The following is a 17761-nucleotide window of genomic DNA, read 5'->3' on the forward strand; positions in this document are numbered from 1 at the left end:
TCGGTGTCCCCCAGGGTATCCCCATCAGTTGTGTTTCAGGGGAGTAGGCCACAGTCGCACCTGTGCATCTCACACACCATTTCCAGCAAGACAGGGCCACTGTCAGCATTACATTTCATGCTGGTAAGGTGATCCGAGAGCTGAGCATCTGCACCAGTAACAGGTCACCTCGGATGTTGCCCCGAGATGTGGTCAGATCTAGCCAGTTCCCACCCACAAACCAACTAGTAACCCACTGAAGCTGGCTCAACAAATAGTATAATTCAAAATCCGGTACTCCCAATCCACCTCCATCAGTGGGGTGGAGAAGGGTGGAGAGAAATGTTCGCTGTCGGCCCCCATCCCAGAGGAGCTCCCGGAGGAGCACATTTAATTCTTTAAACCAGCTCACCGGTATACTCACTGGAAGGTTAATGAAGTAGTATAAAAGGAGGGTCAAGAAAATCATTTTGGATAATGACACTCAGGCCATCATGGCCTAAGAGCGCGCCAAAACACCACACATGTCCTTAAGGACCGAAGTGTTTTACCTAGGTTGCCGTACCGGAGCTCTCGCATATTGTGGAACACTTGTATTCCCAGGTTTTTGAATGTGCGGGGGTACCATGTAATATCAATAGGACAGGAGTAGGGGCATTCCACACCCACGATCAGTGGAAATACGTGTGTCTTTTTCCTATTTACTCTAAGGCCAGATGTACCACCGAATTCCGCAAGTAAATTGAGCGCCCAAGGGATCCCTAATGTACCATCCCATAGATAGATTAGTAGGTAATCCGCATAGAGCTATATATAATATACAGAGCCCCACTGCCCCCCCGCCGCACCCCTGCATTTGAAACTGAGCTGCTAGGTGCTCGATGGTGAGAGCAAGCAGCAAGGGCGAGAGAGGGCATCCATGCCTGGTGCCTCGAAATATGAGATAGCATTCGATATTGCCCTGCCAGTTCGCACCCTCGCCATTGATAGGCAGTACAGTAGTTCGACCCATTGCGCCCATTTCTCCCCCAGGCCCATTCGAATCATTACCACCGTAGATAATCCCATCTTAATTAGTTGAATGCCTTCTCAAGGTCCACAGAAAGTAGTACAGCACCAGGGTGTCGTTCGTTGTGCGGTATGTGTAAAAGTGAAAATAGTTGTCTAAGATTCAGGCAGGTGTTATGCGCAGGTATGAAACCATTCTGATTCTCATGTATGAGGTGGGGAACATGCAGGTGCAGCCGGCTAGCCGGGGCCTCACTTAGGATCTTGAAATCACAATTCAGCATGGACAGGGGTCTGAAATCAGTCACTGAAGCATTGTGTGATTTGGTCTTGGGTAAGGGGACCACCAGGGCATCCCTCAACGTCGCAAGGAGTATGCCCCTTTTGAATGCCTTTGTGTAAAGCTCAACCAATGCGGGTACGAGGATATCTGCATATGTCTTATAAAACTCCATAGGGAGTCCATCCGTGCCTGGTGTTTTGACTGCTGCCAGTTGTGAAATAGCAGTCTTTACCTCTTCCAAAGTCATTGGTTCCCCCAGGGGCTCCCTGTCTACAAGTGCCCGAATTCTCAGTGGGAGAGACTGTAAGTGATGCCCCAGTGACTGTGGTAGGTCTTCCTCAGGTTGTCTGTAGAGGGACATGTAGTATGTTTAAATGCTTTGTTTATTTCAGACGGCGCATACACGTGGCCCCCATCTGTCCAACAAACACTTGTGATTGGGACCCACTCCCCATCGGGCAGCACCAGCCATGCCAACATTCTGCATGCAAGGACGCTAGGTACTTCTGGTAATTATGGCAGCGCAGCCTTTCCAGGGTTTTGAATGAATTACTCTTTTGTTCTAAGGAGTCGTTGCCGTGCCATCTGATCCTCGCCCTGTTCATTGTCTCTGTCATGTATTTCCTTTTCCAATCGGTTTAACTCAAGCTCAAGGGTTTGTCTGATCCCTAATGATTGTCCCATACAGTAGCCTTGTGTCGCTACTTTTAGGGCTTCCCATTCTATGTGTCATGAGGCAGTGGATCCCTTATTAATGCGAATGTGCTCCAAGAGGTGGGACCTAGGATCTTCTCTATACGCTGGGTCTTCTAGTGCCATCGGCTGAAGTCTCTGCATCAGGATGGGGGCCCTAACTCTGGCGCAGCACCAGGCAATAAGTAACGGGCTGTGTTCCAATAGGGTTCGGCCTAGATATTCAGAGTGAGCAATCTCTGGGGTAAGAGTTCCGGTACACAGCACCTGGTCTATTCTAGTATGCAGTTGGTGGAGGCCTGAGTAGTATGAGTAGTCCCTATCCCAAGGGTTCTGAACCTACCAGACGTCCTCCAGCCCCCAGTGTGCTACCCACTCGTTCAGGCCCTTTGCCATCTTGTGTGCTGTGGCCCCAGGCAAGGGGGGAAGGGAGCAGTCCATTTCAGTATCCAGTTCACAGTTGAAGCCCCCCCGATTATTAACTGTCCTCCCGTGGGTTTAGCCAAGCATCCAGAGAGGGTTTGTAAGAAAGGGATCTGCTCCTCATTAGGGGCATACACACAGTCCAATACTACATGTTGACAGTGCAATATGCCCTCTACTAGTATGTATCGGCCTTCCTGATCTGAATCTATGGACATGGCCTCAAACGGGACCCCAGCCCTCATCCATATCAGTGTGCCCTGTGCAAATGCTGAGTATGTGGTGGCAAATATCTGCCCTCTCCATCTGCGTTGCAGCCTGTCCACCTCTTGGGAAGTAATGTGCGTTTCTTGGAGTAGTGCCCACGTACCCACCCGCCAGCTACGCTCCACAAACCTCGCCCTCGCCACCGTCCCCTGCATCCATCGCACCATATCCAGCAGCAGATCCTTCTCCCACCTCACCGCCAAAAACCTGGAACTCCCTCCCCGTCAACCTACATCTAACCCAGGACCTCATGACCTTCAGGAAACGACTCAAGACCTGGCTATTCAAGCAGTGGCAACCCCAGCACCTTGACACCCTAACGGGTGATTGATTGAATGTTACAATGAGGGCCATAGTGTTCTCGCTATTTGTGTAATAGCGGCCGAGAAACTGGGGGTCCGTGGCCGTCATGGCCCCAAATTCAAACAAGAACCCTCATCGTGGGGTTGGTGGCACCAGGCCAAGATCATCCCAGATCATCTGCGGTTTGGGGGGGTCATCTTGGAGCCTCATCGGAGTGATGCGAGTCCGAGTCTGTGGAATAAGTATGGTGGCCCGAGTCCCCTCCATGGGCGTCGCCAGTCGGGTCTGCGTTCCATAGCAATGACACTGCCTCTAGGGCTGCACTTCTGTCTAATGCATTCTGTCCTGAGGTTAGGTCCGGCGCTCAGTCGGGACCTATTTCGTTGTCTCCTTGCTCTCCTGCGTTTACGCTGTGTCGCCAACCCCATTTTGGTGTGGGGTTCCCCACCCACATTATGTGATTCCAACCACTTCCATGCTTCCTCTGGTTTGGAAGAAGGTAGTTTGCCCCTCTATGATCACTGGCTGGGAACAGGAGCGAGTACTGAATGCCCTCATCTTGTAGTTCCCGCTTCACCGCTGCATAAGAAGCACGCCTGGTCTGTACCTCCTCCGTGAAGTCTGGGCAGATTGTTACTGTTCCATTTTCAGCACAGAAGGGCCCGACTTCTCTGGCTCGTTGCAGCAGCACGTCTCTGTCCCTGTAATGCAACAGCTTAGCCACTACCTCTAGTGGGGGTCGTCCCAGAGAAAGCGGTTTCGACGGCACCCAATGTGACCCTTACAATGCAAAGAAGGGGGTGAGTTGCTCCTGGGCGACCTCTGCCATTTCTTCAGGAAGGTCATAATGTCAGTGCCCTCGACGCCCTCCGGAAGACCGATAACTCGCACATTCCTCCGATTCCGACCTTCAGCTTCTTCGGCCCGTCGTTCCACTCATTGGATACGCTCGGTCAGCTGTAAGATGGTAGCTTTAATCTCCTGATGCACTCGAGTTAAATCTGTGAGCATGGTTTCAGTGCGTTGGACCCTGTCCACTAGCTTCTGGTGGTCCGCTCTCAACAGGCCCTATTCTGGTGACACCTTGCCAATTTCCCATTGAAGCATTGTTTATTCCTCTATGGCTCCCAGGATCGTGTCCAGTGTGGCCTGTAAGGAGTGCGGGACAGGGATCACCATGTCTACACCGCCCCTATGACTTAGCTATGTTCTGGCTTTTGGTAGTCATTCGGTACGACAAGTGGTATCTTCGAAAGGGTCCCCATGGCCTCGTTCAAAGTCACTTTCCTCCCCACAAGGTGGGGCTGGCCAATGGAGGGCCCGAAGTTGTGGGATGGGCTGTCGCCAATTGTGCCCTTCCCTAGTATTCTGCATACTCCCCTCCAATATGTCATCCAAGGGTGTGGGAGTGCAGACGTGGCCTGTTGCCACCAATGTCAGTAGCCCTGTCTATTGCCCTGCTGGGGAAACGCTACATGTCTCTTAATAGATCACGGTGGCAGCATGGATTAATCAGGGGCCGAGTCCATATGGTCCCCAGCTGGTCCCTATCTTATCCTGGGTGTCCTGAGCAAGAGGCACGCTGTACTCAAAGTGGTTCCGGGTCCACTGGCTTGTGCCACCACAGGGCGGCCGACCAACCAGCACTCCAGAGGCGCACCTCTCGATGCTTCACAGTGCGCTACAGGTGCAGGATGGTCCGGTCAGGCTTCTCTTCCGGCATGTGCCACCCCTCTCGGGCCTGTCTGCATCTCTCGCTTTGATCAGCGAGGGGACTGTTTCACTCCCTCGGTGTGTCTTCGTGGGGCCCTGGGGCCCAGTGCTGCCCTGTTGCATGGCCCCCGCTGCTCCTCCTCTTTAGGTTGAGGCGCCTCTGAGCCCTCCGGGCCGTGCAAGTCCGTTGCAGCCCAGCCACCTCCTCCAGATGCACGCTAGCCGCAAGCACCGCCTCACCAGCCGTGGCCGGGGCTCCCAGTCACACGATTCTCTTGCGGCTCACTCCCTGCAGCGCCGACCAGTACCAGAGGCCTCTCAATTGTGCCCCTGTTCCTCCCTTGCAGCCGGCAACAGTCTCCGACCCCAGATGGGGCAGTGCAAAAAGGATATCTGTCGGGCCTAAGCAGAGCGGAACATTCACACATTTGCCATTGTTGCAGGTCAAGCCACGCCCCTCCAGCACTTACTACTGTTGATGAGGTGATGAAGCAATTATATCTGAAAAGAGAACTTTTGTTCAACAATCTATTTTTTGATAATTAAGTGAGCAGTGCAGGGTGTAAACCTTACGAACAGAAAAGGTAGGTCTGCAGAGACACATGCTACTTATTTTGATTGGAAAAAGCCATAACAGCTAGGAATAGTGCAAGTTAAAACCATCAATTTTATTAAATGAAATGGAAACCTGAGACTACTTGGGTTTTTGTGAGGTTTTATGGATGTATCAGCCAAGGAGGAGGAAAAACATTTGAAATATTAAACCTGTATGTTAAGCAGCCTTGTTTTGAAATTATACTAAATGGGAACATGACCACCCGCTTCAGATTTTATCTGCTTCCTCTTTGACTCTGCAGAGGGATGTGCTAAAATATTCATAAACTATCTGATAAATAAAACAAATGTAGTCTTTGCTTAGTGAGGCAACTTATTAAACACTTGAGTCTTAACTTAAACTTAACACTTAAGGGAAGCTTCACAGTCAGACAGAGTTCTCCACAAATAAAAAATAGGGCAGACCTATCTTTTTATGTGCAGAGTTCTCATCCCTGACTGCAGAGTCTTTAACGTTGCAAATTTACTATCAACTCGTAGTTTGTGAATACTAAAACAAGAGTAAACTTACACTGGAGTGTAAGTTTACCTTTGTGAATCAGGCTCCTAAATACTGAAAGAAAGGGCTTGTAGACTGCAAATGTTAATGTTAGGCTAAGCACAGACCCTGTTTCCTGAAAGTCTAATCTAGGGTCAGGTTGGGGTGGTGAGGTGATTGCTGCCTCTCTTTTTCAGGCAGAATAAATATCTGAATTGTTTCCTCCAGTTCCAAAAGGAGCTTAGCTCAGAAGCCCCTGCCTCTGCTGAGCTGAAGGAGTCACTGAACTCAGGAATATGAGTTTGTCTAACTAAAATGGCTGCACCTGAACATCAAATCATTTGGGAAAGGAAGGAGTGCGACTAAGTGAAGTGCTTTTCAATGATGCCCTTGTATCGTCCTTTTAATAGCAAGTTAAAAAAAATATTGCTATATGAAGGAAACATTCTGGGGGACACAATATAAGAGGTGCATCCTCAGCACCCACATGGGTGAGCCAGCACTGGGCTCCACTACACCACAGCAAATGGGTTTATGTCATCTGTGTACAAATATTAATGATATGTTATACATCTTGGAAAAAGTGAGGTTGTTCACAACTCTAAATTTATCCTATGCTAACCAACAGATTAAATTACATCTGACATCTTGGTGGTTAATAGTATGTGTATAGTATGTGTATAGAGCTTACAGATTTATATGAATGCCATCGGAAATGGCAACTGCTTCAGCATCTTCAATAGGGTATTGGCAGTGCTCTCCTGAGTTACTTGCTATTGACACATATTTCGTTTGTGCTCCTTCTTGGAAGGAACATGACTAAGGTTTAAAGTTAGTCTTATCTGTGATGGAAATGAACAAGTTACTAACCTTCAATAATGCTCTTTCTTGTAGAGATGCTCTAAATACACCTTGTCAGTATCACCAGGTGTCTGGTTGGATCTGAAAGTTCAAAAAGCAGTGGTGTTGCATGCCTTTAGGTGGGGCCATACAGTTCTGTGCTTACTGCTTTCCACCCACAAGTGACCAACACAGATGCATATACTGCCACTTTGTGTGCTGATGCCAGTTGCAAAATGCCCATCCTGATGGACCTGTTTTTCAAAGCAATAATCCTTCACTACTCAAAACTTTTAGCTGAGAAGGATGAACTCATCAAATGGGCATAACCGGCAGGGAAGCCAGGATATACCTGGAAAATCTTATGGCCCTCATCTACAGCTGGTGCTGAATCACTACTCATGTATCTATTGCCTGTCCTAAAAAAAAAACAGTGGTGTCTAGACTTGATCTAATGACAAACTTGGTCACATCCTGGCCACCCTGAATGATTTGGGCGAAGGAAGCTTATACACCTTCTGGGATGGCCTGTAAATTCTCACTAACCTATCCCAGAGTGCATGAGTGTAATTTCCCAGAAGGCAGATGTTGTTGACCAACATCAATGCAAAGTTGGTCAATGAAAACCTTCTTTTCCATATTTTCTCCTCTCTCTGTCTGGAAGAGCAGTCAGAAAGGTGCTAGGATTCACTCTGCTGGTGGACGTCTGCATCACCAAATGTTCAGGGGTTGGATGCTGGGTTTAAAAATCAGGGTCATCTGGAGCTGGGCTATGGCATACTGGTGATTGGCTAGAGGGCCAGAACATGGTTTAGCCCAAGAGCCTAATTGCATGTCAGTAAGGGCCTTGCTGAATGACACAAGAGGTTGGTCAGTGCCTGGTCAGGCTGAAGGGCCAAAGGGAGGACCTTAGTTTTCTATAGCGGGGATTTGGAGGTCAAGAAATTCAGCAGCTCTTCTGCAGACAAAGGCAAAAGATGCACTTTCCTGATTTGCTGGTCTGGGGGTAAACCATCCCCGCACTGTGTAAGGAATCCAGTCCACTGGCATCATGCAGATCCACATACCAGTTTTCATCACTATAGCATGGGGCAACTCATCCCATCACCCCCATTATTGTCTCCATATCCATACGGCTGACTGTTCGGAGTCTGAGCCAATCAGTTGGTGCAATGGCTGTGCATGACTGCACTGTAATGGTATTGTGTCAGAAGGACTGAGCATTTGACTGTGCCATGCCAGGACCGTGGTGTGGTCGAATATGGGATGACTTCAGCTCTGAGTTGTTTATCACAATTAGTTGAGGATCCTCCTTCAGCAGCGGTGTTAGCATTGATGTTGAAGTTACTGGTGCTGATTATGGTGCTGAAAGTGAAGTTGGCACTGATGCCAGTGTGGAACAAGAAGGGGGTATCAGCAGCACATATGGTGCAGAGGACAAATCTGCTGGTGGTAATCTAAATGGGGGCCCCTGAGGATTCTTGGGTTCAAAAGTACAGCAGAGGGAGCCGGAAGAGTGCTGAAGATGAGCAGTATGGCCTTCCTGAATGTCTTGATCAGCTCTGATGTATCTGAAGGACCCAGAACAGCAAGGTGCATTGGGATCAGGCCTGGAGTCAGCTCCTCAGGTAGAACAAGATCAAGACCGAGTGGCACAGTGATGGCCTCGTGCCTTCTTTGGTGATCAAGAGCGTTGGGTAGGGACTGAGTCCTGGTTGGACTTCATGTGTTTTTTTCTCAGACCTAGAAGTACCTGAAGACTATGACTATGATGAAGACCTGTTGCAACAACTTCAGAAGCAGTCGCAGGTCCGCAAATTTTACTTCAACCAAGAGCAGGACATGAATGGTGTTGTGCTCTATTTTGTCACTTAGAGCTTTGCCTCACATTCTTGCATGGCCTTTGGATTCATTTGGCACAACCCTCACAAGCCTTAAAGTTGTGTGCTGTACCAGAAAGACAAAGGCCCTCATTCCGACCCTGGCGGTCCAAGACCGCCAGGGCCGCGGGCAACGGAAGCACCGCCAACAGGCTGGCGGTGCTTCATTGCCCATTCTGACCGCGGCGGTAAAGCCGCGGTCAGAAAAGGGGATCCGGCGGTTTCCCGACGGATTTCCCCTGGCTGGGCTGAACCTCCACGCCATGGGGATTCCGACCCCCTTCCCGCCAGCCTGTTTCTGGCGGTTTTCACCGCCAGGAACAGGATGGAAGGAATGGGTGTCGTGGGGCCCCTGGGGGCCCCTGCACTGCCCATGCCACTGGCATGGGCAGTGTAGGGGCCCCCTAACAGGGCCCCAGCATGATTTTCACTGTCTGCATAGCAGACAGTGAAAATCGCGACGGGTGCAACTGCACCAGTCGCACCCCTGCAACACCGCCGGCTCCATTCGGAGCCGGCTTCTGTGTTGCAGGGCCTTTCCCGCTGGGCCGACGGGTGCTCCCTTGGCGGGCACCCGCCGGCCCAGCGGGAAAGTCTGAATGGCCCCCGCGGTCTTTTGACTGCAGAGCGGCCAAGTGGTGTCGTAAGTTTGGCTGGCGGCGACCGCGAAACTTAGAATGACCCCCAAAATCTATTAGAAACATGTTTAAGACAGTCCTATAAGGTTTAAGCCCTATTGATTTAGGAGATGACATGCCCTTTTGCACACTGGTAGATTTGGAGAAAAAATCATCAAGAAAAAATCTCTTCAAGAAATGAAAAAAGCAGAGCTCCTGATCCACGTCTGAAGGAAAGACCTAATTGTCAGCACGCTTAGGTGGTGCTTATATGTTGCTCTTGTTGTCACTTGTATGGGGGAGCAAAGTTAGCACACAGCCACCCAATGCCACCTGCTGCAATGCAGGAGCACTACTTTTTCGGTTTCCACTTCCAGTCTGGCACCAGGGGATATTCACAAGCTGAAGAATCTGCAGTTAGGAGTATCCATGATTACCAGACTGACAATCAACGCTGGCAAATGTCAGATAAACTCATCCAGAGTGATGTAACATAGTCAGATTTTGATTAAAGACTAACAGCAGAATTAGTACATCATATTCTCAGATCTGTAGGATATTTTCTCCTTTGGAAATTGGGATGGCAGCAATGGGGGAGTAGGCAGTGCCACATTAGCCGATATCTTCCCAAATAGGAAATATTATCTTTTTAAAGCAAATATTTTTTTAAAGCATTACTGGTCTCTTTAATGGAGAAGGAATGATTTTAAAATAAAATATTTCCTTTTGGGAAAGCAGGTGCGGCTTCTACGCTGGGGCGGAGGAGCGTCACCCCCGCCAGCAGCAGCAGCTGCAAACCTTTTACCAAAAAATGATAATAAACTATGTTTATTTTTGCTTTGTAGTAAAAGTGGCGGGCCACAGACAGTGACTTGACTTGGTCATCTTGGGGCGGCAAAACACACATACGCAGTAGGCTCTCTCTAGCCCGACACTGTGTTGCCAGTCTGGATAGAGCAGGCACAGGGTCCCAGTCTGCCTGGGAATGCCCTGGCTTGGCGTTCCCAGACAATCTTGACGCTGCTCTGAGCAGCGTCAGGATTGGCCGCAGGGCAGGATGAGGGGCAGCGCAGAGGTGACGGCGGCGGCAATTCAGGTAATTTTTTTGGGGATTAATTCCCCAGCTATTCCCACCCACACATGTGCCACCCCGCCATTCTTTAGCACCGCGAGTTGCTCCTGGGGAATGCAAATGCAGGGATGGAATCTGCTGTGGCTTGCAGGCCTCCATCCCTTAACTTGCAGTCAATTACATAGATTCTCAAACTATGATCTACCCATTTATTATTCATTTGGCTGGTGGTTTTCCTAACCAAGCACATGTTTAATTTGAGATGTGACCTCTTAGTATATATGTTGCATCACAAATTCCATTCAGATTTACAAATCATTTGAGTTATTGACACCCTGTTCCAAAGTGCCCATGCGCATATAAATCCATATTGGTATTTGCATGTCTTTAGTTGAAGCCAATTTTAGCATAGAATAAATGTAAAAATATTTCTCTTAGAAATGGGGTCTTTGGGTGGCAGTCAGGTTACCCCTTGTCCAAGCAAGGACTTAGAAGCAATGTGTAAAGTATTTTTACCAATGCATGCAGTAATACAGTGAAACAGTACAAAATGAACAGACTAGTTTAGAAAAATAGGTAATATTTATCTAAATCAAACAAGACCAAAACAACAAAACATCAACATACACAAGTTAAAATATGAATTTTCAAAAGAATAGGAGTATTACTCCGTAGACAGCAATGGAAAGGATGATTTTGTACAAAGTACCTGTTTTGCATCAAAAATAAAGCCGCACGGGTGAGCGTGCGTCAGAAAAGTCAGCGATTCGTCAATTCCTTCCTTGCAAGGGAGGTCATGCATCATTTCTTCTCCAGTTAGGTCGGTGATGCGTAGTTTTTCTCCCTCACAAGAGAGTGATGCATCGATTTCCGAATGGGGCACCTCGGATACGCGCAGAGTCGGGATGACTTTGACGTCCAGGGACGATGCGTGAGAAAGCTGGTCGCACGGTATTAGAAAACGGCACTGCCTGGGGTTTGCGTTGTTATCAGCAACCACAAGCGGGTGTTGCATGTTGTTTCTCCAGCCAAGATGTGTCGACCTCCCAGCAGTATTGCAGGTGGAGCAACGCTTTTTGCTGTGAAGCCGGCAGTACCTTGTTTATCAGCCGTATTACAGATGGTGTATTAGAAATTTCCCTGCACAGCGTTCTGTGCGTGGATTTCAGCTCTTGTTCTGCCAACTTCACCTTTCAAGGGCCCAGGGACTGGATAGGACTCCACCTGGCACGGTGTCCAGGTGTTCAGCAGAGGAATTCTTCAATGGCCCTGAGACTTCAAAACAGGAGGCAAGCTCAGTGCAAGCTCTTGGAGATTGTTCACAAGCACAAAGTCCAGTCTTTGTCCTCTTTCAGGCAGAATCAGCAACTGCAGGCCAACACACCAAAGCACAGTCACAGGCAAAGGGCAGTACTCATCCTCCAGCTCTTCTCCTTGGCAGAGGTTCCTCTTAAATCCAGAAGTGATCTAATTTTCAGGGGTTTTGGGTCCAATACTTATACCCTTTCTGCCTTTGAAGTTGGTAAACTTCAAAGGGAAGTCTCCTTTGTTTGCACGATCCTACCTTGTCCAGGCCCCAGACACACATCAGGTGGTTGGAGACTGCATTGTGAGAGGTCAGGCACAGCCCATTCAGGTATAAGTCACCACTCCTCCCTTCACTGTAGCACAGATGGCTCATCAGGATATGCAGGCTACACCCTAGCTTCCTTTGTTTCACTGTCTATAGCAGATTCACAAACAGTCCAACTGTCAAACTGACTGAGACAGGGAATCCACAGACAAGCAGAGTCAAAGAATGGTTTAGGCAAGAAAATGCCTACTTTCTAAAAGTGGCATTTTCAAACTAACAATCTAAAAAACAACTTCACCGAAATATGTATTTTTAAATTGTGAGTTCAGGGACCCCAAACTCCAGATTTCTATCTGCTCTCAAAGGGAATCTGCACTTTAATAGTATTTAGCGGCAGCCCCCATGTTAACCTATGAGAGAGATAGGTCTTGCAGGGCTACTCATGTGGGTGGCACAATCAGTACTGCAGGCCCACTAGTATTTGATTTACAGGCCCTTGGTACCTCTAGTGCACTCTACTAGGGACTTACTAGTAAATGAAATATGCCAATCATGGATAGCCAACTACACATGCATTTTACACAGGAGCACCTGCAATTCAGCACTGGTTGACAGTGGTAAAGTACCCAGAGTATCCAAAACATCAAAAAAAGAGTCCAAACACATCAACAACCTGGGAAGGCGAGGCAAAAAGTTAGGGGAGATTACACCAAGGATGCCAAGTCTAACAGTTTCAAATATGAGAATGAAAAGAATGATCATGAACTAAAGGCATGTAAAAATTGTAAAAGTTAGCAGCATATTTGTGATGGTTCCCTTTGTATCTAGTCCTAGCTAACAAACATATTGGCGCCAAATGTCTGCCATTCTTTGAGAGTTCAGAATTTAGATGCTATTGTTGCATATCTGAACTTCATTGATTCCACTTCAGAGCCTGTTCGTAGGACATGTCCTAGATTATTAGTATGTGTCAATTTATGTTATTGAATGTTAATCGTGGTGCAGTAGACAGCGAACTGCTCTGCTGCTCTCCTCATATAATCAAAACCCCCTTACTCTTTCACTAAGAGAGCTGTGAACAGTTATAGACACATGATTCTTAACAATATTTTGGGAAAAGTTACCCTTGTGATTGTGTATTCATGTAGAAGCCACAAAGCACTTTTTCTAAGCATCACACATTAAATTACTATATGAATCTATGAAGTAGAAGTATACTAGCAAAAGGCATAATACATGTACAACACATTTTTCACAGCAATTCAAATACATGTGCATGGCCTCATCAATGATTGCAAATGTAAAACAACATTTTGGGCCTTTCTCTACAATTAGGACAAGTGAAATACAATGATTTTGCAGTAGGCACATAAGGTAAAACACATAACACACTGCCTTATGAATATACACCTCTTCCCCACATGAACCCCAGAACCATATTTAGCTGCAGAAGTAGATGAACAATTAGATGTTGTTCTACAACCACTTGGGCATCACAAGAATATGGATCGGTATTCCTCATTTTAAGAATCAGTTACTTTAGGTTATGATACAAATTGTTATTATTTCTGCATGTAATTTACATGTAACAATAGATGATTCTTTGTGACTTGGAAGAGATGAAATCAAACTATGGTGGTCAAAGTATAGTCACTACTATGGTAATTGTGTCATAACCAAAGAAGGCAAGGGGACTGCGTTGATGAAACTTCTATGACTATAATGTCTGCAGTTTAAGCAATGCAAGAGTCACCATATACTTTTTTCACAGTGATTACGGTGTGTAGTTAGAGAATACAATGTAATAAATTTATTGTGTTCGGGTGTTTTCGAGAATGGACCACAGTGAAATCGCAACAAAGCAGGCAGAAGATCTCGGGTTTATCACAGTGTTGCAACCTACATGACTGTTACAATTCTTGATGGTGCTAAGCTGATGCAGCAGCATCCTTTTAGAATTTTCAAACTTACTTTGGGTTACTGAAAAAGGTTTCAGAATTTCTTACCAGAGTATTTGCCACCTTTATTCCTCTGGACAAAGCAGGCAATGAGCAGTATTAAAGTGAGCAGTGCGATTGCACACATCAGTCCAATGAACCATCCCTGGGTGGAGATTCCATCGTAGACCTCTGCATATGCTGGATCAATGGATGGGAAAGAGAAGAATGTGAATTGCTAATCTACCAAATAGCAGAATATCTCAGGCACTCTGCATTAACTATTCACTTCTATTCTGACATTCAACTCATTCATCTCTGACCAGTTTCACACGCACATCAGTATCTAGTCACTCATGCCTACCATGTTCAACACACACTCACACACACAGCATGTACTCATTATCTTTTCAGCATTTTCACTCATTTACCACATACACGATTGTCAATCCATTATGAACACAGACGTATACCATCACTGGCCACTAATTAACTAAATAGCTAAACATATAAATCAATAACAGCCTATCACTGACCATCCACAGAACATTAACTTAAACTACTGCTGAGTCACTCAGCTCTATCACAACCATTCACTTCCATTTACTCACTGATGTCACTCTTACGTGTTGCTGATCGTTCACTCTTAATAACCACCCACTTCTAAATTACAGGCATTAAAAATAATTCACTTCATTTTCACTGTACTAGACACCAGTACATACCACTGACTAGTCCCACGCCCATCACTGAACATATATTCAGGCCAGCCTCAGATCCTCCATAAACAATCCACCCAGTTATACCATTGGCCATTCACTAAAACCACCCACTGACCATCAACTCACACATATCACTGGCAAATCACATATTCATGAATGCAATCAATGTCGACCTTTCAACTATATTATTCACTGACAACCTACATATGCATATTACTGATTATGTATTACCTATAAATCATTCTGAGCATCCACTCATAACCAGCACCAGACCTTTGCTTAAACCCTTCATCAACCATTTGCTGATGCTCATTAGCAAACATTTGCTCATGTACTCATTGAATATTCATTCTCACCCATCATTGACTATTAAACAACAGAGATGACTAACCATTCTCTTATATCCTTATCGGACTTCCAACAAAATGTACTATGTTATCATGCCAATTATTGTGCATTTATTCACACAAGTTGTTCACATTTGCTGATCACTGATGGACGGCAAATTTATCACATTTATCAATAATCTCTAAATGTTTCCTGAAATACATTATTGCCCAGATCTCCACATTTATGGCAGACATTTTATGACCGCTCACTGAACTTTGTCTCCCCATAAATGTGCCACTGCTGTGTCTTTCTAACTAGCCGTTCACATCTATGAACACCTTTTCATTCATGTATATCTGACAATTGACACTGAAGAGCATATTTACCAATTTGTTGTGTCACTCTTGTGCCACGCAAGTGGGTTGCAAGGATGACACAACAGTAACATAAGGTTCATCAAGCAATGCAAGGCCACCTTGCATGGCCCAACGTGGCTTGATAAATATAGAGTAATGCAATGTAGCACAAATCACTGTGTTGCATTACTCTGCCCCAGGGAGGCTTTCCATGGGTGGAGCATGGGTGTTCCTACGCAACTGCCCATAGATTTTGTTGCATTCCCAGATTTACCAACAGTGATGAACATGGGAATGAGTCAAAATGCTATGCTTCCCTAGGGGAGGCACAACAAGGATAACTATTTGTATTTCTCCTCGTTGTTTGCTCTTTCTAAGTGTACTGGATTTCAGCCCTTTCATGCAGCGCAGGAAGGTGACTTACTGCGATTAATGAAATATTGATAAATGTGACTCTGAGAGTTTAATCCAATCATTCATCATTACTGTGCACCTGTCAATTACTATTAATATACAACTATTACAACCATTCATCTATTTGTTTACAATTGCCACCAACCATGCACTCACATCTGTAGCTGACTTTCTTCATCTATCTATAATTCAATATTCACTAACAGGAGGTACTGGTTATAGCTTCAAACCAGTCGATCACATATTTTTACTGGCCGCTATCTCGTCACATAAATGTCTTCTCAGACAAATTATTCTTTTGATCCTAGCCTATGATTGATGTACATGTGTCACTCTTGTCCTACTAACACTTATCACTGTTTATTCTAAACAGGCACTGTCCCACTGTCCATACCAACAACTTCCATTGTCTCAAATACATGCTGTACTAGGCCTGTGATGGCATGGGCCATTCACAAGTTGATGTCAATCAATTGTGTCAGTGTATAGATACTGAACAAGGTAACTCATTGTGCAATAGGCTTCAGTAAAAATCAGTGAAATGTGTGTATAGGTGAATGTTGGAAAACTGCAGTGAGTGCTACAGAAAAATACAATTTGGGTAGTGGTAGGAATGGGTTGCACTGGTGTAACAAATCTTGAGGGGACTCCCACTGCAAAGTGCATGGAGGGGGTCCTTTCTGGGCTCACCAAGGAGCTCTCAGACAGCATACTGTGCTGAGAACCCCTCCCCCCCCGCACAATGGGGGCTTCAGGGGCCTTTGTTATGCCACTTACAGGTTGTTGACATTGTACTTGTAATTTCAAATTGATGTTCATGTGGCAGTTTTGAGTGTGTCATCCATAAACTGTATTTGATTAACTTATCACTGATAACCTGCTCACTGCTTTAACTGACTATAAATCAAACTATTTATTGCCTATTCACTCATGCTGGAGTATGGAGCATTTACTCATACCGATCCCTGACCATCTATTAATATTCATCACTCAAAGCCTTGCTCTCTTATCATGTATCATCCTCTCGCCAATATCACTGAACATCTACTCATGCATTTAACTTTACATCCACCTAAGCCCACCACTTACCTATTTCTAATTGCAGCTTCCAAATGTACAATTGTTACTTAGCTTCTGCTGTTTCAACTATGCCCAGCACTCTACTGCATCATGCAGCAACTCTTCATCAAATACACCAGCACTACTCATTAAATGAAAATCATTAGCTGTCATCTTATGACAGTGGGCCCACCAACATTATTTACTGAACCTTCAAATGATGCCCTTCACTGATCAACTGACATCCCTCAGTTTCTATCCACCTACCTTCATTACAGGTAATATATTTATATGTACACCTATAGTGAACAATTAATTTCAGATCTTTCTCCCAAAGTTATCAGTTAACATCACCCTACACCTGTCACTTGATCCACACTCATAGTTTTCTTAGAGTACAAACTGGCACTAATCACCAAGCATTTAAATAAAGCAGCAACCATTCATTAAATACATCAATACTGCTCATTAAATAAATATCATTAGCTGTCATACTCTCAAACCTATGACTGTCGGCCCACCAACACTATTTACTGAACATCAAATTATGCATTTCAATGAGCAACTAACATTCATCAGTTTCTATGCACCTATGTTCATTACAGGCAATATATATTCACCATTTGCACCTGAAGAGAACCATTCATTTCAGATCATTTTCTCAAAGTTATCATTGACCACTGCCCAGCACCCATCACTTGATCCCTACTCATGGTTTTCACAAAACAACTGGCAAAAATCACTGAGCTTTGAACTAAACCCATTATTAGCCAATTAATTACACAGCTGTCATGTCCAGTTCTTGTTATCTGCTCACACCTCCTAATAGGCAGATCCTCACACATATTATTCACAATTAACTTGAGAACATGTCTGACCATTTATACATGCCTATTGCTGAACACCACCTCATGGCTGTTGCTAACCAACCACTTACAACTAATACTAACCTCTAAACTAAACTATCAATAGCCACAAACTCACTTCAAAGACTATCCATCCAAACACATCCACAACTAAGTTGAACTCAATCCATCAATGAGCATCAACGTTTGCATATTATTCGACCTTGCACTCACATACATCAGTAGCAATCACTTATATAACACAACAGTTACAACTGAAACTATTTATACATCACATTTGGGAACTGCATAACAAAGTGATTAATACACATTTATCTGTTTTCAACAGACTAA

At 45.5% G+C, this 17761-nt stretch overlaps 1 protein-coding gene across 6 annotated transcripts in view; it reads right to left on the minus strand.

Moving 5' to 3' along the window:
* Positions 1-17761, minus strand: part of CHL1 (cell adhesion molecule L1 like) — a 434380-nt gene that overhangs the window by 22200 nt on the left and 394419 nt on the right. For all 6 annotated transcript variants that reach the window (XM_069206369.1, XM_069206371.1, XM_069206370.1 and 3 more), the window contains one exon: positions 13751-13882. In XM_069206369.1, coding sequence (XP_069062470.1) covers positions 13751-13882 — 132 coding nt within the window. The remainder of the gene's footprint in view (positions 1-13750; positions 13883-17761) is intronic.

The sequence above is a fragment of the Pleurodeles waltl genome, chromosome 9 (genome assembly GCF_031143425.1).
Source record: "Pleurodeles waltl isolate 20211129_DDA chromosome 9, aPleWal1.hap1.20221129, whole genome shotgun sequence".
In the NCBI taxonomy this organism is placed as follows: Eukaryota; Metazoa; Chordata; class Amphibia; order Caudata; family Salamandridae; genus Pleurodeles; species Pleurodeles waltl.